Source organism: Phyllostomus discolor, chromosome 14, assembly GCF_004126475.2.
Source record: "Phyllostomus discolor isolate MPI-MPIP mPhyDis1 chromosome 14, mPhyDis1.pri.v3, whole genome shotgun sequence".
Classification (NCBI taxonomy): domain Eukaryota; kingdom Metazoa; phylum Chordata; class Mammalia; order Chiroptera; family Phyllostomidae; genus Phyllostomus; species Phyllostomus discolor.
In genome coordinates, this window is record NC_040916.2 from 42,088,177 (window position 1) to 42,111,159 (window position 22,983).

The 22,983-nt window shown below is 42.9% G+C and overlaps 1 protein-coding gene across 1 annotated transcript in view; it reads right to left on the reverse strand.

Moving 5' to 3' along the window:
* The window catches only part of SPAG17 (sperm associated antigen 17), a 178,349-nt gene that overhangs the window by 51,028 nt on the left and 104,338 nt on the right, over nt 1–22,983 (reverse strand). The window contains exons 19-25 of the mRNA XM_036015092.1: nt 21,572–21,753; nt 19,681–19,772; nt 9,903–10,142; nt 8,909–9,020; nt 6,566–6,721; nt 5,280–5,393; nt 907–1,082 (exon numbers count right to left, since the gene is read on the reverse strand). Of these exons, the coding sequence (XP_035870985.1) occupies nt 907–1,082; nt 5,280–5,393; nt 6,566–6,721; nt 8,909–9,020; nt 9,903–10,142; nt 19,681–19,772; nt 21,572–21,753 (1,072 nt within the window). The remainder of the gene's footprint in view (nt 1–906; nt 1,083–5,279; nt 5,394–6,565; nt 6,722–8,908; nt 9,021–9,902; nt 10,143–19,680; nt 19,773–21,571; nt 21,754–22,983) is intronic.

Genomic DNA, 22,983 nt, shown 5'->3' on the forward strand with positions numbered 1-22,983 from the left:
TGTCCTAGCTTAAGAAAACTTCCCTAGTATAGCTATGTAAATATGGAGAAGGGGCTAAGTAACACTCAGACTCCATGATTTTTACATGGTCAGGGCCTGAAATCCAAGTTCCTGATCACTTTTTAACACAACTCTTCTAATAAATTTGATATTTGTACAGCACACAAACCGCACAACTGCAGCAGTGAATACCAAGAGTGAACATGTGATCAGTGGTTTCCTTGTTTCCTTCTTTTGGAACCTGATTTCATCTGTGTTTTTCCACTAGGAAAATGGTTAAGGCAGAGTGTGTGTGTGTGTGTGTGTGTGTGTGTGTGTTTGGTGACGGGGTGGAGAGAGAGGGTGGGCTCCTGTGTGTGTGTGTGTGTGTGTTTGCGTGTGTGTGTGTGTGTGTGTGTGTGTGTTTGGTGACTGGGTGCAGAGAGAGGGTGGGCTCCTCTCTCACCAGAAGCGGCTGGCCCTTCACCTTGCTAACTCTTAGCTCACCAGTATCTAAGTCCAAGTCTGCCAAAGGGAAATGTTTCCACTATTTAGAGATTCTCCCCTTCTAATTGTTTATCCCTAGGGAACTAAATAAGTTACTTAAAGTCAGGAATGGTAGAACTTGACCACCCAAAAGCAAAGAACACCCAAGAACCCGGGAAGGAAAGAACGGGTTGAACTAGTCACTCTGAGTTTACATTGAGTGACCTGAGCCAGTTTGTCTACGACAATACGTCTCCTGGCATGGGAACCCAACTCCTGCGTAATCTCTTCTCGTTTACTCATAACCAAAGCTTCAAGGAGCGTTAATGCATCTGCACAGTAAAATACAGGTACTATAATAACAATGTTGACATAACTTGTGATTTTTAAAGAGCTGACATTGAAGAGTGGAGCTTGGAATCCATGGCAAGGTCCAGGCACCTTTTTTTCTTCTTCCTTTGGGTGTTCCTCCTCTTTAAGAGATTCTTTGGGTTTATCTTTGCCTTTTGTTTTCCCTTTTGCTTTGGCTTGAGGAGCAGGCGCTATAACAGGAATTACTGTTGGAAGAAAAGCTGATGGGATATTCAGCATTGCTTCCAAGCTGGGATCCTTATCCTCTGGAAGGAGGAAACAAGGAAATTAGACATTCTTACCTGATATGCTTGTTAAATAAAATTTACATCTCAAACATTTATACAAGTTGGCAATATTTTTTAACTTGCTGAATATGATTTATCAGTTGGATAGATGTTAGGTGAAATGTATTTGATTTGGAAATCAGGATTGTAGAAAAAACCTTTAAGGTACTTAATATAATGATATATTTGATGGAGTCATTATTTTGAATGTTCTCTCCTCATCTAGATTGTAAACTCCTAAGGATAGAGCAGTTACTGTCTCTTCGTTTAATTGAGATATATTTATTAAGAGACTCTTATATACAAACTATTTGGAGCAGTGGGAAAAAATTAAAAAATATATAAAATACCTTATGGAGCGAAAATAGTCAAAATAAGATCTGTACTCAGACAGCTTCAATACAAGAACATATTGAACAGGAATATAAGGGATACAAACAAGGAAATTCAGCAAAGAGATAATTTCTAGCTGAGATGATAGAAGAAGTTTTCTTGTAGAAAATCAAGTCTGTCCGGCTTTAAGAAACGGTCTGAGCTCTATGAGGAGCACCGATCTGCGGAGCCGACACGGCGGAGCCTCTGCACCCTCTGCATCTGGAACTGTGCTCTGCTCTGGGCTGCAGGCTGGCACTCCCGCCTGGGCCTCCTTTCCCCTCCCCGGTCAGGTTTTTTCTTAGTCTCCTTGCCTGAGTCTTCCTCTTTTGTCAATCTGTTAGATGTTGCTAGATCCCAGGGGTTCCCCCTTAATCCTCATACAACAGATGTCCTCAACTCTGGCTGTCCATGCTAATTACTCATGGAAACAAACAAACACACAGACAAACAGCACATGCTGAGGTCTCCACCTCAGCCTACTGAAGCAGACTCTCTGGGAAGGAGGCAGGCGTCTATGTTTGTGAAACGCCACAGGTGACTGCAACGTGCAGCCCAGGCTGAGCACCTGCATGAGCTCTCTCAGATCTGGGGCGTCTCCTTCACTCCTGGGGCTCCAACTACCGTCTACAAGCTAATGAGTCCAAAACGTACATCTCAAGGCATGACCTTGCTTTTCTGAGCCCCAGATCCTCATTTCCAAATGCTTTTAGACACCTTCCCCCGGCTGAGATGCTGGAGACATTTCAAACTCCTCTCCCAAGCCAGGCACCCCTCTTACGTCCTCACCCTCAGTTCATGCCATAACCCATCCATCCTGCACCTTATTTCCCACACTAGATACTGACATCATTTGCATTTTCTCTTTTTGACTCACTCCATACATCCAAGCCCTCAGAGATTTCTCCCAGATCATGCCTCTCCTGTCTAATCCTAGCGTCTTCGCTCAGATTCTCACTTTCTTTTGCTAATTTTCTGCAGTGGCTTCCTAACTGGTATCATGGCACCTCCAATACCACCACTTCAGTGTACCTTCCAAACTGTTACTAAAATTATGTTCCTAAAATAAAAGCTGATCATGTCACTTCCTGTCCCTTACTTAAAGACCTCTGCTACTCACTCCTTACACAGGGCACACACCTTCTTTCGCTCCAGTCACTCAACTTTTTACTTTTCTGTAAAGATGCCATGCTTTTACACAATGCAGTATTTATACAGATGGTTCTTGCTGTCTGGAATTCCCTTTCCTTTTGTTTTGTCTGGATAACCCCCCACTCCTCTCTGAAGTTCCATCTCAGATGCTCTACCTTCCGTCTGGAGCATTTTCTAGCTGTCCCCAGTACTCTGTTTACATGTACTTTCTACCCCTTAGAACACAGTTCTTTCTCTATGTTTTCTTTTCCCATTAGACAAAGAATTCTTTTGAGTAGTGGTTGCATGGTTTTATTCATCTTAATGGCTCAGTGCCAGCAAGGTGCCTGACCCATAAAAACTACAGCATATAAATAAGTGAATGGCAACCAGTCACAGGTCACTGGAAACTCCTCCCTCTCATCCCATTCATTTACTTATTGGTAAATATTTATTGAGTAGCTACGACTATGTGCCATGAACTGAGTAGCCAATGATGAGTGAGACTACAAGGAGCCTACAGTGTAATGGGCAGTGTGATGAAGAAGCCCTCCAGCCCAATGCCGTGTGTTAAGTCTGTGCCAGGGGAAGGACAGAGCACCACAGGAACCCAGAGAAAGGTCAGCTAACACAAAACGCCTCCCTGCAGGCTACACCCAGGCTGTATGGCTGTACGGCACAGGCTACCTTTCCATACAGGTGTTGTGCTTTTAAACTACTAAACTTCGTGCACACTACTCCAGGCGTCTAGAATTCCCTGCTTTCGATTCTTTGCCTATGCAATCCTCACTCACCTCCAAAAACCCAATTCACACTAGCTACGTGGGTTCAGGAAAACCTAAGCTACTGCCGCTTGACCTGGGAAGCATTTCTCAGAGCAAGTAAGCTGCAAGCCGAGAGACCTGCAGCGTGAGAGGAAGTGTAGCTGCTGAGAGCGATGGTGTGCCCAGCAGGACACACAGCAGGAGGCAGTGTGTGACAGATAAGGGGAAGCATAGTTCATTCGAAGAACTAAAAGGCACAAAAAGAACTGGGTAGCCAAGATGTGGAAACAACCTAAATATCCATCAACAAATGATCAGATACATAAAATGTGGTACATACATATGATTCAGTTTTTAGAAAGAAGAAAACTCTGCAACATGTGGCAACATGGATGATCCTTGAGGACATTAGGCTGTAGTGAAATAAACCAGTCACAGGGGAACAGACACTGCATGATTCCTCTTACATAAAGTGTCTAAAATAGTCAGATTCCACCGCAGCCGCACGGTGGCTGCCAGGGGCTGTGGGGAGGGGTACGTGGGCAGTGGCTAATCAGTGGGCACAAAGTTTCAGTTTGGCGAGGAGAATAAGCTCTGGAGAACTGTGTATAGTCAGTTAAGGCGGGAGAATTGAACTGTAAGTTTGCTTAGCCATTAGCATGTAAAAGTTCTCAAATATTAGTACTGCATGCATCTTTAAGGAATTTGTAATATATGTTTTACAAAGACTAATGCCTTCAACTTTTTAAATACACATCAAGTAAACCATTACTTATTATCCACACTATATAAACATTTGCAAATGCAGTACTTATAACCTGAAATGAGCCAGATTTGTTTTAAATGAAATGACTGCCTATTAACTTAAAGATTAAATAAGGAATAAGAATATCAGGAAATGGCAGCAACTAGTTGATAGAGTGTAAGTATTTTAATTTAAAATAATGATAACCTATGTTCAGAGGGGATAGGATTTTTTAGTGACTGTGTGTGATAACGAACTTTAATACATAATCTGTTAGGCACCAAATGACTTCTCCAAGGGTCAGTTTAAAAACAAGTCAAATACAAAATTAAAAGACAAACCCCCAACAAAACAAAGTGCTACTGAATTTAACGGGCTGTCTAACTGACAGGAGTAGCAAAGCGTTCAGCACAAAGTAAGACGCAGGACTGTGATCGCCCGCGGGCGGGGCCTCTGCAGCTACGGAGTCCCCAGCAGGGCGGGTCCCTAAATCACCACCATCCACAGGCGTCCAGGCTCCAGAGCACAGGGATTATCTTTTGATTTTAAATCTGTTGTGGTTAGATTTCTATCAAATGCAGGGAAACCCACAAGATTTCCTAATTAGTTCTTGGTAAAGTGACATATTATTTTGTGGTTTGTAAGCAAATAGCTTCCAGTTGGAGAATTTGTTTGTTAAAAGTGGGGTAAAGAAGTCTTTCAAGATGCCCAATGAATGGCTCCTTTGAGACTAATGTTCTAAAGCAGATTGAGTAGTTGTATAATCTCAGGATTCACAGAAATATCACTCTGCAGAAAACCAAAAGGATTCCTTGGCAAATCATGCTTTCTTTGGCACCAACGGACTTATTTTCACAGGCTAGTTAACAGAGTTAACTAGAATATATATGTGTGTATATGTGATCTTATATGTCTATGTAACTCTAAGATTCTACAGAATAAAAGCTTTCTCAAAGAACTGTTATTTTCTATGTATACAAGATGACATATGCATGTATATGCACACACACACATGTGTATATATACACACACTGACATGTATTCCCGCCCTTCAGGAAATGAAGGGCATTAAAGCAGAACGTGTCTGTCAACAAGTGAGCAGACTGCAGACGGGCGGTGCCCTGGGTAACAGGACACGCCCCCTTCCTGCCGTGTCTGTGTCACCTGGCACAGTCCCACTGGGTCCGTAGTAACTGATCGAGAGGCAGATTCCATTCTCCAACGTGGCAGAAAAAGACCCAAACCTGCTGACAGCCTTATGCTCTGCATTTGATTCTCCTGAAAAACAAAATCAAATCAGGGACATTTCCATTTTATTAAAAAAGAAATGTAAGTAAAATGCAATGCAAAGTGGAAATCAGCTAAATATGTAAAAAACATGAATATGATTAAGTACATTATATCACATATGCCAATGAATTAATATAAAGTCATTTAAAAAGCTTGTTTTCAAAGACTATTTAATGAATAAGAAATGCTCACGATGATAAAGAAAGAAACACATCACAAACAGTGGTTACCACCGGAGTGGCAGAGTTACTGGCCGCTGTTACCGTCTTTAAATATTCCTATATTTCCTAACATTCTGTAATAAATCATATATTTTTATATTAAGGAAAACAAAGAAAAATTTTAAAAGTCCTGTTTTAAGTGCTTGGGTATATTCAAACTTGTCGAACGCTGTGTTCTTGAGTTTGAAAAATACTGTGACCACAACTAAGTTTGTCAGCAAGATTTAGTTACTGTTCTTATTACTAACTTCAGTGCAAAACATTTTATTAACGCATTCATCTCCTTTTCAGGTACAGCCCACATCACACTGGGCAGGAAACAATTAATTTCCCTCTGAGGTGTCACCCAGAGCTGTTAGATGGTGTTACCAGGAAGTTTCATGGAGTCCGACCAATGGACACCCACTCGGGAGTCTCACCTACCAGCAGGTAGAGACTCGCATGGCCAAATTTAGGATTTTTCTCTTGTCCTTGCAACTTAAGAAAGTTGCTCCTACTGGGAGAACTAAGTAATAGAGAGAGCATAGATAGAAACCCTTCCTTTGCAATGAATATCGGAGAGAAGTTAAACCTTCAGGAGGAACCAATTAACGAGTACCTAATGCAAGTGCGTAACACGCAGCTCAGGCCAGAAGGGACGTGGCCAGCTCAGCGTTGCCAGATAAAGACAGCCAGGCTCCACAGGACAGCTGGAATCAAAAGCCGGGTGTCCAGAGGGGACAAAATCAAGTAAGCAGCCCACAATAGACGGGCTACGTGTATAATGCATATACACATTACATTAGGGAAAATGTATATAACCAGAATGGCAAAACAGTCCAGTCACCACATGGGAAAATCACATGCTCCATGAGAAGGACACGTGTGCGTTTTTGTCAGGTGGTGGTGGGACATACTGCCGAAGTAGTAACACTCACTGCCACAGAGGTGCCTGTTTACCTGTGTCCATATTTTGTTCTTCCTCTCGTCCTCCTTCATCTTCTAAATAATAATACTCTTCCTCTTTTTCCGTTTTCACAATTTTCTTAGGGTCCTTTAAATGAATTATAAAACTGTGTTTGTCCTTTTTCACTTTCACTTTGATAAAAGTTGAGCCTGGGGAAGATCACGGGATAGAAGATGAGCTGATTATGATGCTCTTTGACAAAACATGGAAACAATGCAGCACAGAATCCAAGCCAGGGGACGGAAATGCCCAGGGATGCCACCGTTTCTCCGGACAGATGCCTAAAGGAATATGGTGATGGTGGGGTCCGGGATAAGGGGCAGGTGGGTCAGGGAGGCATTTGCAGCCTCTGTGTTCACAGCTCAAATCAAATCCTGGCAGAGAAAATAAATCGGTGGCGGTTAATGAAATGTATACCAGTTCTCAACTTTAGTCACAGGATATAGTTAATGTGAAAGGGCTTTGCAACTTATAAGGAATTACACAAACATTAGTTACAGTAATTATTGTTAGTAGTAGTTTTCGTAACAACACATTCTCTCTTCCATTGTTCTGACTCATTTTTTTGTGTCTTCTGTCAGCTTTTCCTTTTTTAAACCCAATTTGATTGAACTGTCATCTCTCAAAATTGACAGAACTAAGATAAAAAACACTGTATTTACTAGGAACCATCTGAAACATATATATTCCATGCATATGCAAATCTGGGTGATAGTGAGAAAGAATTACTGAAAATACTATGGCAAATACCATTACAAAACTTGAGTCCAGTGTTTTTTTCAGTTATGTGATTCTGAGTTGTATTTTAATTACTAATAATTGCATACTACACCAGAGATATCAAAATATTAAATACTAACACATATGATAGTATAAACATGCATTCTTACATATTAATAAAAATCTTTCATGGTTTAAATAAACAAACCTTACATAATAAAACAGTCTGGCATTTGACATGCTGTACCACAAACCATTCTTTAAATAATGTGGATAATTTGTAGGACTTTTGCTTTAAAAATCATTTGTGTGACCCTTTATGTGATAATGGCAGTTACTGCCTAGTGATGCTTCCACTCGGGTCATGATTTCATACAGGGAATAGTGTTTAACTCTTGCAATGTTTTCTGTTAAATTGAGAGTTATTAGAGGGAGGGAGGGAGGGAGGGAGTAGAAAGAGAAAGAAAGAAGGAAGGAAGGAAGGAAGGAAGGAAGGAAGGAAGGAAGAAAGAAAGAAAGAAAGAAAGAAAGAAAGAAAAAGAAGAAAGAAAGAAAGAAAGAAAGAAAGAAAGAAAGAAAGAAAGAAAGAAAGAATGGAAAGAAAGAAAGGAAGAAAGAAAGGGAGACAGAGAGGAAGGAAGGGAGGGAGGGTGGGAGGAAGGAAGGAAGGAAGGAAGGAAGGAAGGAAGGAAGGAAGGACAGAAGGGAGGGAAGAAGGAAAGAAGGAAGGGGGGAGGGAAAAAGAATTTCAGGGAGAGGGAAGGAGGGAGGGGTAAGGCTAGGGAGCAAGAAGGGGCAGGATGGCGTCTGGGGCGGAGTGTGGGGTGGGGGGAGCCCTTGTGGACCCTTGCTGGGGTGCATAATCGCATGGACATGAAACAGGGGCCAGCTCACATCCTTCCAGCCGGACCTCTCTCTCCACAGCTCTCAGAGACCACTGCTCCCCACCAGACAACCACCTTCAAGTATAGCCCAGGTCCTCCATGGCCCCTGAGGGATGCTGAAAGCTCAGTGAAAAGGTCAGCCCTGCAAGGGGCCTTGGGCAGGTTCCCTGAGGCCGCAGCTGCACTTCCCTGGGAAGGATGAAGCACTTCCTGGGGGTTTTCCAGGCTGGGTCCTCCTCAGCTCACCTGCCCCTCCCTCTTTAAGGCTCCTGAATCCAGGAGCAGCTTCCCTACTGCTGAATCACTGGGTGTGGGCAGCAGGCCCAGGCCCTGGGCTCCACGGTCCACACAGGAAATCTGCTCCAAACTCCCAGCACGCACTTGGCTTCTGGGACAACACTATGCGTTGTAATTAACATTACTAACTATTTGATTATCATAGTTACTATTATACTATTTCCCAATGATGCGGAAATATTTTCACATTTTAACAACTGGAACGTTCTATTTGTGTGTCCTGGCTAACCTCTCGGGCCTGGGGGGGGGGGTGGCCCGGGCTTCGCAGAGTCGGCCAGAACAGAACGTGAGGCCCGGGGGCGCTGAGGGTGGTGCAGGAATGAGTCGCAGGGGGCGCTACCGCTCTCACGGGCACACTCAGGAGTACGGAGGCCTAAGGGGATCTGAGGTGGGCGAAGAGTCCCAAGCCATTAACTGGCTGCTTTCAAAATGTACCTTTTTCAAATGTCGTCTTTTCTACTTCAATCTGTCCTCCATCCGAAGGATACAGATAATAATTTGTTCCTGAGATTTGGATGGGTACATTTCCCATGTTGTATCCACGAAACTGGAAGAGAAAACATCACGCTTTGAGTGTGGAACTGCCATCGAGGAAAGGCAACTCATCAGCATGAATCGCGTAAAGCTGCTATAAACTTAGTTTCTGCTGAATGGTTTGGCTGTCCCTGCAGGCTCAGAGACCAGTGCCCATCTTCCTTTGGCACCTTCTGTCCCGTCACGATGGCGGGCAGAGCTAAAGGTGGCCCACAATTTTAAACTGTTCACTGGGGCACACTCATAACCTAGAGAAAATCAAGTCACTGGACCGTTGCCAAGGCCGTGTGAGAAGAAACCAGTTTCTCCATCTATCACTGGCCGTTCATCTTCTGTTGCTAACAGAGCACCGAGTGGCTCCGCTGCGTGCTAAAGCTGGAAACGTGGGTCTTAGAGTGGTAGCTGGGAGGGACGCGGCCTGCTCACATCTCTTCTCTCCCATGAGGTTTTACCCATAAAACCGCCCGAGGGACAGGCTGGCGAAGGGAAGCTCTTACAAAAGCATACACGCAAAATCCATGGGTGCCTGTGGAGAGGCAATGGAAGTTCTCAGGTCCTGTCCTTGGAGGCAGATAAAGCCAACCTTTGACCTGTCACAGTGACTTATTTACATAAACCTGGAAGTGTTTTTGTTTCAAATTTCCATCTTTACTGTCCTCAGTGACCCAGCTTCCCCACGGGCAGGAAAATCTAGCCCGAGGCATTCCTGCCTTGGAGACTGGCGACCGAGAAGGGCCCAGGGAGCAGGGGCAGAGTGCAGGTCTGAGGCTGAGGGGAACCCCAAGGCCCTCCGAGGTGGTGGTACAGGCCGGGCACCCAACGCTTCCACAGAAGCCGGGCTGCCCCCAGACAGTTGCCAACGACCCAGCGAGGCTTCTCGGGAAGCCGCCTTTACCGGGTACACCCTCGCGGCTTCTGGCTCCTGGAGCAGCTCCTCCGACACTTCCAAGAACTTTATTTGCTCTTCCCTAGGTTTCTCGTGGAGAACCGATTTCTTCTTCACAATGCCACTCTCTTCTCGCTCTAGCTTTCCTTTGCCTTTCTTTTTGCCACTGTCCTTGGTCTTCTTCTCTGCTTTCTTGTCTTCCTTCAAGCGTTCTTCTTCTGCTACTGGCTCCTGTTCTTCTTTCCAGGCCTGTAAACACAGGACCAGTTATGACAGGATTTTGAAAGAAATTATAACCCATTCAGGCCCATTCTGGAGAACATTTAACGTGATTTTTGTAGTGGTATCTGACAAATCAGAATACTGAAATAGAGACCCTGGAATCATTCTTGAGTCCCTTTCTCTCTCCCAACTTCCCAGCGTGTACCAAACCCTGCCAGTTCTCTTCGGAGATCTCTCCTCAGCTTCTCTCAGTGTCCCTTGCAGCTTCCTTCCGTTCAGGTCTCCTCATCACCAGCCTGAAGTGCTGCATCAGCCCCTGAGCTGGCTTCCCTGCCTCCTACGCTTCTCAGCATTAGTCTAATCCCCAATTTAGGTGCTCGACCTGGTTAGCCAGGAATATGGTAGACTAGATGTCCAAAGAAACATTCTTGGCATAAAACATTTTCTTAAAAATTGTGGGTAAAATATAAACATCCTCCTTGTACCGCAGAGCAGGGCCGGCAGCCCAGGAGAAGGCGGAGGAAGCACTGACTCGTGAGGGAGGCAGGCACCAAGAGAGCAGTGTCCCAGGGGTGTCTCCCTTTCCGGGCAGCTTGGAACTTGGTTTTCCAGGGGTTATGAGGACTAGAGACACAATCTGGGGGATCAGATCAGAGTCCTCTGAATAGACCAGGCATTTTTTAAAAATGACCCCTTCATTGGATGAACAAAGAAAAGCTTGCCCATAGAGGAAGACCATGGATTTCAGCCTGCTTCCTTGGCCCTGAGTTAAGGTGGGAGGGGGCGGGGGAAGGAGCCCCCCTGAGAACTCCTAACGGCAAGCTGGACCCCACACAGATTTGTGGCCATGATGTGCATCACCTGAAAACTTTTTACTAAAAATGTTGGGGGTTGGTATCAGCTCACAAATGGAAATCACTAAACATGAGGAAGTAAGACAAAAGCAAGAACCTGAAGAAGAAACAAACTGTGAAATTATATCTGCAAAGTCTACAGATACTAAAATTATCAAATATAAAGTAAGTGTTTTAATATGCTCAAATAAAGAAAAGGAGGCATCAAAAGTGTAAGTAAGAAACAAGAGCGTATTGAAATAACAAGGTGAGTCTGACAGCCAGCTTGGAAATTGAATAGAACTCTGAAAAGGCAGTTTTAGAAGGGATAACAGCAAAGACAGTTCACAGAGTGGGTGGAAGACACTAATTCTGACCCTCAGAAAGGCCAGGAATCAAAAGCAGTGGTGGACCCAGCTCATACTGACTTGAAAAAGTTTATTATTAAAATGTTCAGGAATTTTGCAAGCTGGTTGCTAGCTGTAGCCATTATTAAAAATTAAATTTCATAAACACATGATTAAAGAATATATTAAATCATAGGCAATAAATACTTAAAACTTAGCACCTTCCTAATTATTTTGCTACATTTCACTATTATCTATGCTCTTGAGGTTATGTCAATTGTATCTATATCACAGAAATACAATACAATGATGCGCTTCCAACTCTATTCAGAGACATCGACATCATCATCGTAGTGGTAGCCGGAAGCAGCCATGTGGGAGTGTTTATACTACAGGCATCAGCAAATGCTACAAATCAGGAGCTGACTGTTGATTATCTAAACTTAAGAAAGTGATGGAGAAAATATTAATAATTCAGATTGAACTTGAAAGTGATGGAGAAAACATCAATAATTCAGATTGAACTTGAAAGTGTGTTATGTTTGGAGCTGTTACATTGTAGCTAGCACAAAAATACTGAGGGAATATTTTTCCAGTATTTAAAACTATGACTTGATACATTTACACAATGAAACACTACTCAGCAGAAAGAAAGAAGCTCCTACCCTTTGCGACAGCATGGATGGAACTGGAGAGCATTATGCTAAGTGAAACAAGCCAGGCGGTGAGGGACAAATACCATATGGTCTCACCTTTAGCTGAAACCTAATCAACACAACAAACGAGCAAGCAAAACATAACAAGAGACATTGAAATTAAGAACAATCTGCCAGTAATGAGAGGGGAGGTGGGAGGGGATAATTGGGGGAAGAGGGGCAAGGGTTTTCAGGAACAACTATAAAGGACACATGGACAAAACCAAGTGGGGGTTGAAGCAGGGGAGGGAGGTGGGGATGGCTGGGTGGGAGGAGTGGTGGCAGGGAAATGCAGACAACTGTAATTGAACCATAAAATAATTTATAAAAACAAATTAATTAATTAAAATAAATAAATAAAACTATTACCTGACTCAGGAAAGAAGTTGCTTATGTCATTGATAAATCAATGAGATATATCCTTTTGTTGTTCACTGTTGCCTTGTTCATGGCAATAAAAATACTAATCGACGTTCATGTTGGAACTATACTTGTGTGTGGACTGTACTGTAGGTTGGCTAAGGGCACAAGAGCTTCATAGAAGTCAATCTCTGTGAGAATCAAGTGACTAAATGCAATTTTCACTAAGGAGAGTTGTGTGTTTTATTACTTGTCAGTTGTGTGCTATATGTACTATGTACCAGTAAAATTTAGAATAAACTTATACACACACACACACCTCAGTCTTAGAGAACTACTACTAAACATTTACCAGAACACCACTGAGTGTTTTTAAACAGCTACAGAGAAAAGACAGTTTTGTCTGTAAAGGAGTAACACATTAGATTTGCAAATAATTTGTTAACAGCTATAAAGTCAGCCAGGAAAACGTGGAACAATACCTTGAGGGTATTAAGAGAACATAAAAGCCCGGCTGGTGTGGGTCAGTGGATTGAGCACCAAACTGCAAAGCAAAGGGTCGCCAGTTTGGTTCCCAGTCAGGGCATATGCCTGGGTTGCAGGCCAGGTCCCCAGTATGGGGCAAGCAAGAGGCAACCACACAGTGATGTTTCTATCCCTCTCTTTCTCCCTCCCTTCCCCTCTCTAAGAATAAATAAGTAAAATCTTCAGAGTGCTGGCCAAGATGGAGGCATAGGTAGAAACCCTTTGCTTCCTCACACAACCAAAAAGAAGATAACAACCCATCTAAAATCAATAAACAACCAAAAGTGTCAGAAACCCAAGTGTGCATGGAACTCTGACAACCAAGGAATTAACAAATCAACCAGAACAACCAGACTGGTAACGCAGACCACGCTGGCAGACTCAGAAAAACCACGGGGAGGTGGCTGAGGGGCGGGGCTGACTGCCGAGCTCAGCAGAGCTGCCTGGGAGGGAACTGACTTAAGGGGGAAACGGAGACTCAGAGCTGACTGTGGGCTATGGCTGGGGTTGCCAAGGTGGGAGACACTGCCAGTCTGACACCACAGTCTGTTGGAAAGTGCGCTAGAGACAAGCAGGTGAGCTGCACTGCTCCTTCTCTGGCCCCTCCCCCACAGGCAGCGCAGCAAAGAGGGTTGCCCTGCCAGGGTGAATACCTAAGGCCCTGCCCCTTACAACTTATCAGGTGCGCCAAGACAAAGAAATATGGCCCAAATGAAAGAACACAGCAAAACCACAGAACTAAGTGATGAGGAGATTGCCAACCTATCTGATGGAGAATTTAAAGCCCTGGTAATCAAAACGCTCACAGAACTGATCGAGCTTGGTTGAAAAATGAAAGAACAAAGGAAAGATACCCAAAATGAAATACAGCAAAATATTCAGGGGACCAACAGTGACAAGAAGGAAACCAGGATTCAAAGCAACGATTTGGAACAAAAGGGAGAAATAAATATCCAACTGGATCAGAACAAAGAAACAAGAATCCAAAAAAAGTAAGAGAAGCTGAGGATTCTCTGGGACAACCTGAAATGTTCCAATATCTGAATTACAGGGGTGCCAGAAGGAGAAGGACAACAGCAAGAAATTGAAAACTTATTTGAACAAATAATGAAGGAAAACCTCCCCAACCTGGCAAAGGAAATAGACTTCCAGGAAGTCCAGAGAGTCCCAAAGAAGCTGGACCCAGAGAGGAACACACAAAGGCACATTATCATTAAGTTACCCAAGATTAAAGACAAAGAGAAAATCCTTGAAGCAGTAAAGAGAAGAGGAGAGAGTGACTTACCAAGGAGTTCCCATAAGACTGTCAGCTGATTTCTCAAAAGAAACCTTGTAGGCAAGAAGGGGCTGGAAAGAAGTATTCCAAGTCATGAAAGGCAAGGACCTACATCCAAGATTACTCAATCCAGCAAAACTTTCATTTAGAATGGAAGGGAAGATAAAGTGCTTTCCAGATAAGGTCAAGTTAAAGGAGTTCATCATCACCAAGCCCTTATTATATGAAATGTTAAAGGGACTTGTCTAAGAAAAAGAAGATAAAAAATATGAACAATAAAACAACAAACTCACAACTATTAACAAATGAACCTAAAAGAAAAGAAATACAATGAAAACAAAAATTAAGCAAACAACCAGAACAGGAACAGAATTAAAGAAATGGACACCACATGGAGGGAGTTCAGTGAGGAGGGGGAAGGGAGGAATGGGGGGAAAAGGTACAGGGAAGAAGAAGTATAATTAGTAGGCATAAAACAGGTGGGGAAAGATAAAAAATGGTACAGGAAACAGAGGACTGGAGGAACTTATATGTGCAACCCATGGACATGAACTAAGTTGAGGGGGAATGCTGGAGGGTTGGGAGTCAGGGTGGAGGAGGGATAAGAGGGAAAAATGGGAAAACTGTAATAGCATAATCAATAAAAATATTTTAAAATAAATTAATTAATTAAAAATAAAAAATTAAAAGAGTAAAAAAATAAATAAATAAAATCTTTTTTAAAAGTACATAAAAAGTCAGCCAAGAACTTTATAAAAGAAAATTATGCTTAATGAATAAGAGTAAAATAAAGTCATTTTCCAGATAGGTGAAAACTAAGGTTTTATAGGAACAAATTCCTACTATAGGAAGTCCTAAAGGTATAAGGTGGGAGAAAAAATGTTCAACAAAACAAATAATTAGCATGGGATAACTCTAAATAACACTGACTATATAAAATATTGACAATAATAATGTGTGATCTGGGGGAACAAGAAAAATCAAGATAAAACTTTAAAAAAATTGGGAGAGTAAAACCAAATTTTAAATAATTGTCATAGTTCCTTGTGCTGGAAGAAAGCAGAGATATTTCATTAAGTTTAGACTTCATTAAATTACAGATACGAGCTGAACTCACAGAGCAGCCAGGAGTAAAACAGAAATGGAATGTCTGCATTCTGACCTTTCCTATCAAGGGCCAGACAGTAAATAGTTCAGGTTTTGGGGGTTAAGACATGCAATGAAGTACTAGTAAAATGCCAGTCTACCTAGCAAAGAAAGACTCTTGCATCACACTATAAAAAATGAATCTCAAGGATCAGACATCTGAACGTGAGAGTGTGTCTGAGAAGAGACTCTGGGAGAGCACAGGAAAGTTGAAGTATACTCTCAGGGTGGAGCCAAAAACATGGAAGTCCCAAAACCATAAAAAAGTGACAGATTTACTTATTGAATTTTTAAAAAAATATTTAAGACTTTATTTATTTTTAGAGAGAAGGGAAGGGAGGGAGAAAGAGAGGGAGAGAAACATCAATTGGTTGCCTCTCACATGCCCTCAACCAGGGACCCAGCCTGAAATCCAAGCATGCGCCCTGACTGGGAAACGAACCAACTGCCTTTGGTTTGTGGGATGACACCCAACCCGCTAACCCATGCCAGTCAGGACAAAGGTGATGGATTATTAAAAACTTTTTTTTTGTAAGCTATGGCGTCCATATAGAAAGAGCAGGAAACTTAAGTGAAGAGCGCATTCCATCACCACCAAGTGAACATTCCCGGTACCATCGCCAGGTTGAGAATTGGACCATCTCCAGCCTCCCACACCCACTACCCGAGGGCAAACACTGTCCTAGCTTGTAATACGTGAGGCTACTTTGCCTGCTTTTAAACTTTCTGTAAATAAAATTATACATAATGCACATATTCTTTTGACTCCCTTCTTTTGCTTAACATGATCATTTGTGAGATTCATCCATACATTTCCATAGGCCATTCATTTCCAGAGCTGCATAGCATTTCACCACATGACTAAACATCCTAGGCTGATAAATATTTGAATTGTTCTGATTTGGGAGAATTAAAAATAATGCTGTGCACCTTTAGTCAAGGCATAGTCAGATAAGGCTCACCTCTTCACAAAACCCACATGAAAATTACAGCTAAAATACAGAACAACCATCACACAAAACCATCAGAAATCAAGGTGAATGGAACTCTGACAACTTCAGAATTAAAGAAACCACATCCATTCAGACAGGTAGGAGGGGTGCAAACACAGAACGGGCTGGTCCCACTCCCATGTGTGGTAGCTTCAGGAGGGATATGTAGGGAGTGAGGAGTTTCAATCCCACACCAGGCCCCCCACCCAGCATTCCAGTGCCAGGAAGACAAGTCCCCACAACTTCTGGCTGCAAAAACCAGCTGGGATTGAGTTGGTGGAAGAAACTGCTGAAACCCCATGTAGTTCCTCTTAAAGAACCCATACATGGAGTCATCTACTCAGACTCACTCCCTCTGAGTTCCAGGACTGGGTTGGCAGCTTGAAAAGCACCAGCACAGGTGCTGGGAGAAACTGTAGTGACTGGCATCAAAGAGAGCAGAGGCCATTGTTCCTTTTCTAAACCCTCCCCTCACAAAACTACACAGCTGGCAAGCTGGAACCACATCGGAGATTCCAACAATCTACCTAAAACAGTTTGACCCACCTTGAAGATTCCCCAGAGACTTTGCCCCACCCAACTTACAGATTCCCGCAGGCTGCTTTTCCATATGAATGGCTGGTCTTGGCTCCTGCTTCACAACTTCCTAAATCCTATCAAACAAGCAATAGCTGGCCCTCAGTGAGCCCCAGGCCTGGCACTAGCAGCAGACAGCTTAAGTTCAGAGCTTGGCCTTGCCTGGGAATCTCCAAGCCCAGCACAAGTAGCAACCATCCCAGATTGCTTTATAGCCCAGGCAGGGTGGCCCCAGGCAAAACACAGGTGGGAGCTGAACTTGGCCTGCACCACCCAGGAAACCACAGGCAAGTGCACCTAGTAGAAAGCTGCAGACCATATCATAGCATCATCATCCGCCCCTGCCAGCTAATCCTCCACAGGGGCAGAGGTTGATGGTCAGTGATCACAGCCAATCCTTGCAGCTGACTGGCTTGGGTAAATCCCTCCCATTGATTTGCCAACAGCAACCAAGGCTCAACTACAAGAGGGTGTACTCAGTCCATATGAAGGGTCACCTCAAGTACCCAGCTTGGGTGATAGGGGAGACTGTGCCACTGGACCCTACAGGACACCGACTACATTAGGCCACACTACCAAGACACAGAGTCAAAGCAGCTCTACCTAATGCATAGAAACAAACACAGGGAGGCTGCCAAAACAAGAGGATAAAGAAACATGGCCCAAATGATAGAACAGATCAAAACTCCAGAAAAAGAGCTAAATGAAATGGAGATAAGCAATCTATCAGATGCAGAGTTCAAAACAATGGTTATAGGGATGCTCAAGGAACTTAGTGAGGACCTCAGCAACATAAAAAAGATCCAGTCAGAAACAAAGGATATACCAATTTAAATATAGGACAATTTACAGGGAAACAACAGGAGAGTAGGTGAAGCTGGGAATCAGTGATTTGGAACATGAGGAAGCAAAAAATAACCAATCAGAATAACAAGAAGCAAAAAGAATCCCCCAAAATGAGGATAGTATAAACAGCCTCTGGGACAACTTCAAGCATTCCAACATTTGCATTGTAGGGGTGCCAGAAGGAAAAGAAAAAGAGCAAGAAATTGGAAACCCATTTGAAAAAATAAAAAAAGAAAACTTCCCTAATTTGGTGAAGAAAATAGACATGCAAGTCCAGGAAGCACAGAGAATCCAAAACGAGATGAATGCAAAGAGGCCCACTCTAAGACACATCATAATTAAAATGCCAAAGGTTAAAGATAAAGAGAGAATCTTAAAATCAGCAAGAGAAAAGAAATTTACCTATAGGGTAGTTCCCATAAGATAGTCAGCTGATTTCTCAAAAGAAACTTTGCAGGCTTAAAGGGATTGGTAAGAAATATTCAAAGTCATGAAAAGCAGGGACCTACAGCCAAGACTGCTCTATCCAGCAAAGCTATTATTTAGAATCTAAGGGCAGATGAAGAGTTTCCCAGACAAGAAAAAGCTGAAGAAGTTCATCATCACCAAACCATTATTATATGAAATGCTAAAGGGACTTATTTAAGGAAAAGATCAACACTATGAACAATACAATGGCAATAAATATATATCTATCAACAACTGAATCTAAAAAACACAGTAAGCAAACACGAAGAACAGAGACAGACTCATGGATACAGAGAGCATTTTGATGGTTGCCAGATGGGAAAGGGTGTAGGCGAATGGGTGAAGAGGTGAGGGGACTAAGAAGTACAAATAGGTAGTTACAGGATAGCCATGGGGATGTACAGTACAGTATAGGAAATGGAGGAGCCGAAGAACCTATACACATGACCCATGGACATGAACAACGGTGGGGGGACTGCCTGAGGGAGTCGGGGGTGCTGGGTGGAGGGAGCAAAGGGGGAAAAATCAGGTCAACTGTAATAGTATAATCAATGAAATATAATTTAAAATAAATAAATAAAAGAATGCTGGAAGAACGACTTTGTCCATGTGTCTTGGTGCACACACGCATGCATGTCTGTCAGGTGTATACTGAGGGCTGGAATTGTTAGGTTAAGGAGAAACCGTATGTTTAGCTTTAGGAGACACGCCCAGTTTCCCAAAGTGGAAGTGCCTACTTATACCTCACCAGGCAGTGTGTGAGAATTCACTTTACTTTATATATTTGCCAAAATGCATTTTGTGTCTTTTAAACCTTGGCCAAAACATGATTGTTTGACTACATAAAAGTTAAATATTTTTCCACAGAAACATAAATGATATTTATTCATAAGGTAACTATTTAATAAATTAAGGTATATCAAAATTATAGACTAATATTGCTATGAAAATAAGTCAGATCTCTACATATTGTCTGAAACTGACACTCATGTCATTAAGAGAAAAAAAGCTTATGGCAGAGTCAAAGAAAGCCATCCCAAATCTAAACTGAAACCAAACAAAATGAAAACCTTCTTTATATCTGTGCCTGCATGCTGCACAGGCATAGAAAATACGGAATTGTTAACATTTCTTATTTCAAGGGTTCAGGAGAGCCAGGGTAACTGTGATTTATTATAGAGAGCACGTGTTTTCTTATACTAAGAATTCCAATGAAAAATAAGCAAACGAAAACAAACTCCAGCCACGGAGACGGAGAGCACGCCGAACTTGCACGGGCACTGCCCTGGAGTGGGCTACATCAAAATGAATGCCGCGGCTTCCCCTGAAGGCTTGTCGTCTGGGAGCGGAGACCGCGTGGTGGGGACACTGTCCTTTCGTTACGGATTCGATGATTCCCGAACACCTAGCAAAAGATCATTTCCTCTGACACCACACAAACGGTCACCCCCAACATTGTAAATCTGTGATCACTGTCGCCTGTCTTCCCTTGGATTTTTACCTTGAGAGAGCCTTTTAAAATGAAAGACATTTTCTCCTTCTCTTCTTCCTTTTCCTGATCTGCTGTCTCTGGTTTGCCCAGGGTTTTGTTGCCTGTAACCAGAGAAAGTTAAACTTCTTAGTAATTCCAAATGTGAAGTTGCACGAAGGACTGGATGTCTGGGCCGTGGCGGGGGTACGGCAGGCTGTCAGCTCAGCTCCCCGTTCATTCTCTCTGCATTCTCACCCGCTGCCCCAGGGCCTTCGGTGGGCCCGAGCCCCTCTGGTGTGAGCGGCTCACTGCCACTGCGGGCAGCATGTTCTACTCTCGGAACGTTGAGAATTGAAAGCTTTCATTGAACTGGACTGTCCCTCCTTAGAACCTGAGCTAATTAGTCCTAGTTTAATCCCTTAGGACCACACAGGACAAATCTAAAGTTTCCTTCCACGTTGGAGTCCTTCTCTTGTCATTCACTGCAGCCATTCTTTTTGGAAGGTCTACATCTTTCCTGACCTAAGAGTACTCAAATTAAATGCAATACCTACAGGGTGTATTCCACCCCAAATTAGCCATTTTCTGGATTTTTCTTGGCATCTAGCTCTGTTCGGCCTTGGACTAAAGAAAAAGCGGTCAACCCACAACTTTTTCCTGCTAATAGGCAAGTGTGACTCTAGAAACAGCTGGGAGAGGGCAGCCCTGCTTCTCCTTTCTGTATCGCCCCATCCAGTGGTCCGTTATTGTGCTTATGCTCTCCTGCTCAGCCCCCATCAGGAGGAAGGCCCAGCTGATGGGGAGATTTATTGTATAACCATTTTGGTGGACAGAGAATGATTCATCATCATCGACTTGGTTTGCTAAGTTTCATTTTACAGTCAAACGAAGCACAGATTCCTTTGGTAATTAATGAGGTTGCAAAAGCTTTGGAAATTAGGTAGCTTTGCTTCTTTATAAGAAGTCACTCTCAACTTTGGCCATTAGAAATAAGGAATATTATTAACATGGAGTCCATTCTCCCTGCACAAACCCAGTGAAATATCCTTAATTTCTAGACTATTACTTTATTGTTATACTCTCTTAATCAAGTATCTTTCCTCTTGGCCACCCTCTTCTCCTTTCTCCTGATACATCAAAGCCATGGAAACTAACGACAACAAAAACAAGGATTCGTGCTGATCCACCATCCTGTCGAGTTCCCGCCATGGGCTCTCGAGAATCCCTTTCCTCTTTAGTTTTAGATTCCTGCCCCCAGTTAGTCTTGGGATTCTTCTGTTCGCTGTTCTAAGGAAGGTCTGGTTTTAACTTCACTTTTGAAATCTATAACTATTGAAATGGAGAAAAACCGACTCTGAATTTATCTCACACACTGCCAACAAATTTTAGACAGCTGAACCTATGAATCCTACCAAAATAAAGGTATTTGGCATTTCCCTAACATCACACTTGATCTATACAACAAATCGAAGCTTCCAGGCCTGGCAGGAAGTGGGGTCAATATTCCACGTAGGTATGATCTCATCATATTTGCAATGTAGCTATTCTATTTTTTTTTTAAAGATTTTATTTATTTATTTTTAGGGAGGGTAGGGAGTGGGGGCGGGGAGAGAGAGACAGAGACAGAGACAGAGAGAGAGAGAGAGAGACAGAGACATCAATGTGCAATTGCTGGGGGTTATGGCCCACAACCCAGGAATGTACCCTGGCTGGGAATCGAACCTGGGACACTTTGGTTCCCAGCCCGCGCTCAATCCACTGAGCTACGCCAGCCAGGGCTCAGCTATTCTATTTTTAGAGACAGTGAAAAGTCACGGAAACTTAGTAAGCAGTGTTTTTTAATCTTAATATATTCAGTCTTGATTAAATTAAGAAATAAGAGAATGTCTTTGGACTTGTATGAGTTCAACAGCTTACTTACTTTCAGATTTCTGAACAGAATACGTTTTCCTAGGAGAAACAATTTTGACATTAACAGAAGACTTCACTTCCAGCTCGCCCTTGGGCCTGGAGATTTCCTCAGCCATTTTAGATTCCTGATAGATAGCTTCTTCTTTTGTGATCCAATCCTGGATAGATTCTGAAACAAGTTCCAAAAAATTCCTTAAAAAAGAAAAGAAGAGCAAGTGACAATGGAGTATTATTGGTTAAAGTCAGTAAATGCTTAAGAGATACTGATGGAGCAAATGAACTTTTCAAAATGAACTGATCCCAAATTGCCATGTAACAAATGCAAGAGACTCAGAAATACCGTGGACATATTTTGTATGAAGTAGTCAAACACAAATACCCAGGGAGAATATGAAAAATGCAAACTAAAGACCCCAGTCAAGGATTAAAACATTTGATAATACCAAGAGTGGGTGGCAGTTTGGAGAAACAGTCACTCTAAACACTGTGAGTTGTGAGAGTTTTTTCTGGCAGAATTTTATGGTTTTATTAACACAAATACAATGTGTACACAACCTGTCTGTTCATTTCCTCACAAGTTGGTGAGTTTTTATGGTATAATCTCTTCTTAGGGAAATTTTATAGTGCAATAAAAACTTTAAAAAAAATCCTCACCTGAGTATATGTTTATTTATTTGAGAGAGAGAGGAAGGGAGGGTGGAGAAAGAGAGAGAGAGAGTGGGAGAGAGAGACAGAGAGAGATCGACTGGTCGCCTCTCATCCGCGCCCTGACCAGGGATCAAATCCACAAGCTGGTGTGCGCCCTGACTGGGAATCAAACCTGCAGCTTTTTGGTGTATGGGACGACGCTCCAACCGACCCAGCCACCTGGCCAGGGCACAACAGAAACTCTTTTAATTGGCCATCAGCTAACTGACTTGCTGGATTAACTGAAACGCTCCAGGCTTGCTATGAAACTTACTGGCCTGTGAGCACCCGCACCCGCACCCTGAGTGCTATGCCCGTGCTGCTCCCGAGTCTGCGCTACCATCAGAGAGCTGCTGCTCGCCAGGAGTCAGTCCCATTTGTTCCCGGATCCAGTCATCCTATTTACGCTGACTATTGTAATTATAATAAACTAAGAAATAAGTTGAAATATTTAGGTTTGACGATAAGGTTATTGTCAATTGTGTAAAAGTAAGGCCTACCGTTTGAAAAGTGAAGCTAGATGGATTCTACGCTTAGATTGCTTTACAATTTTCTTTAATTCGTGATCCCTTTTAAGAAATAAACTGAGCATTGTAGACTACGCCTTATTGGCACTCAACATCGTCATCTGGAGGGTAAGAGATACTGCAGACTCAGCACGCCCCAGAAGAACTCCTGCCCTTCCACTCCAAAGTGCCCTCTAAGCCCTGAGCCCTGTGCCCACGGTGATGGCAA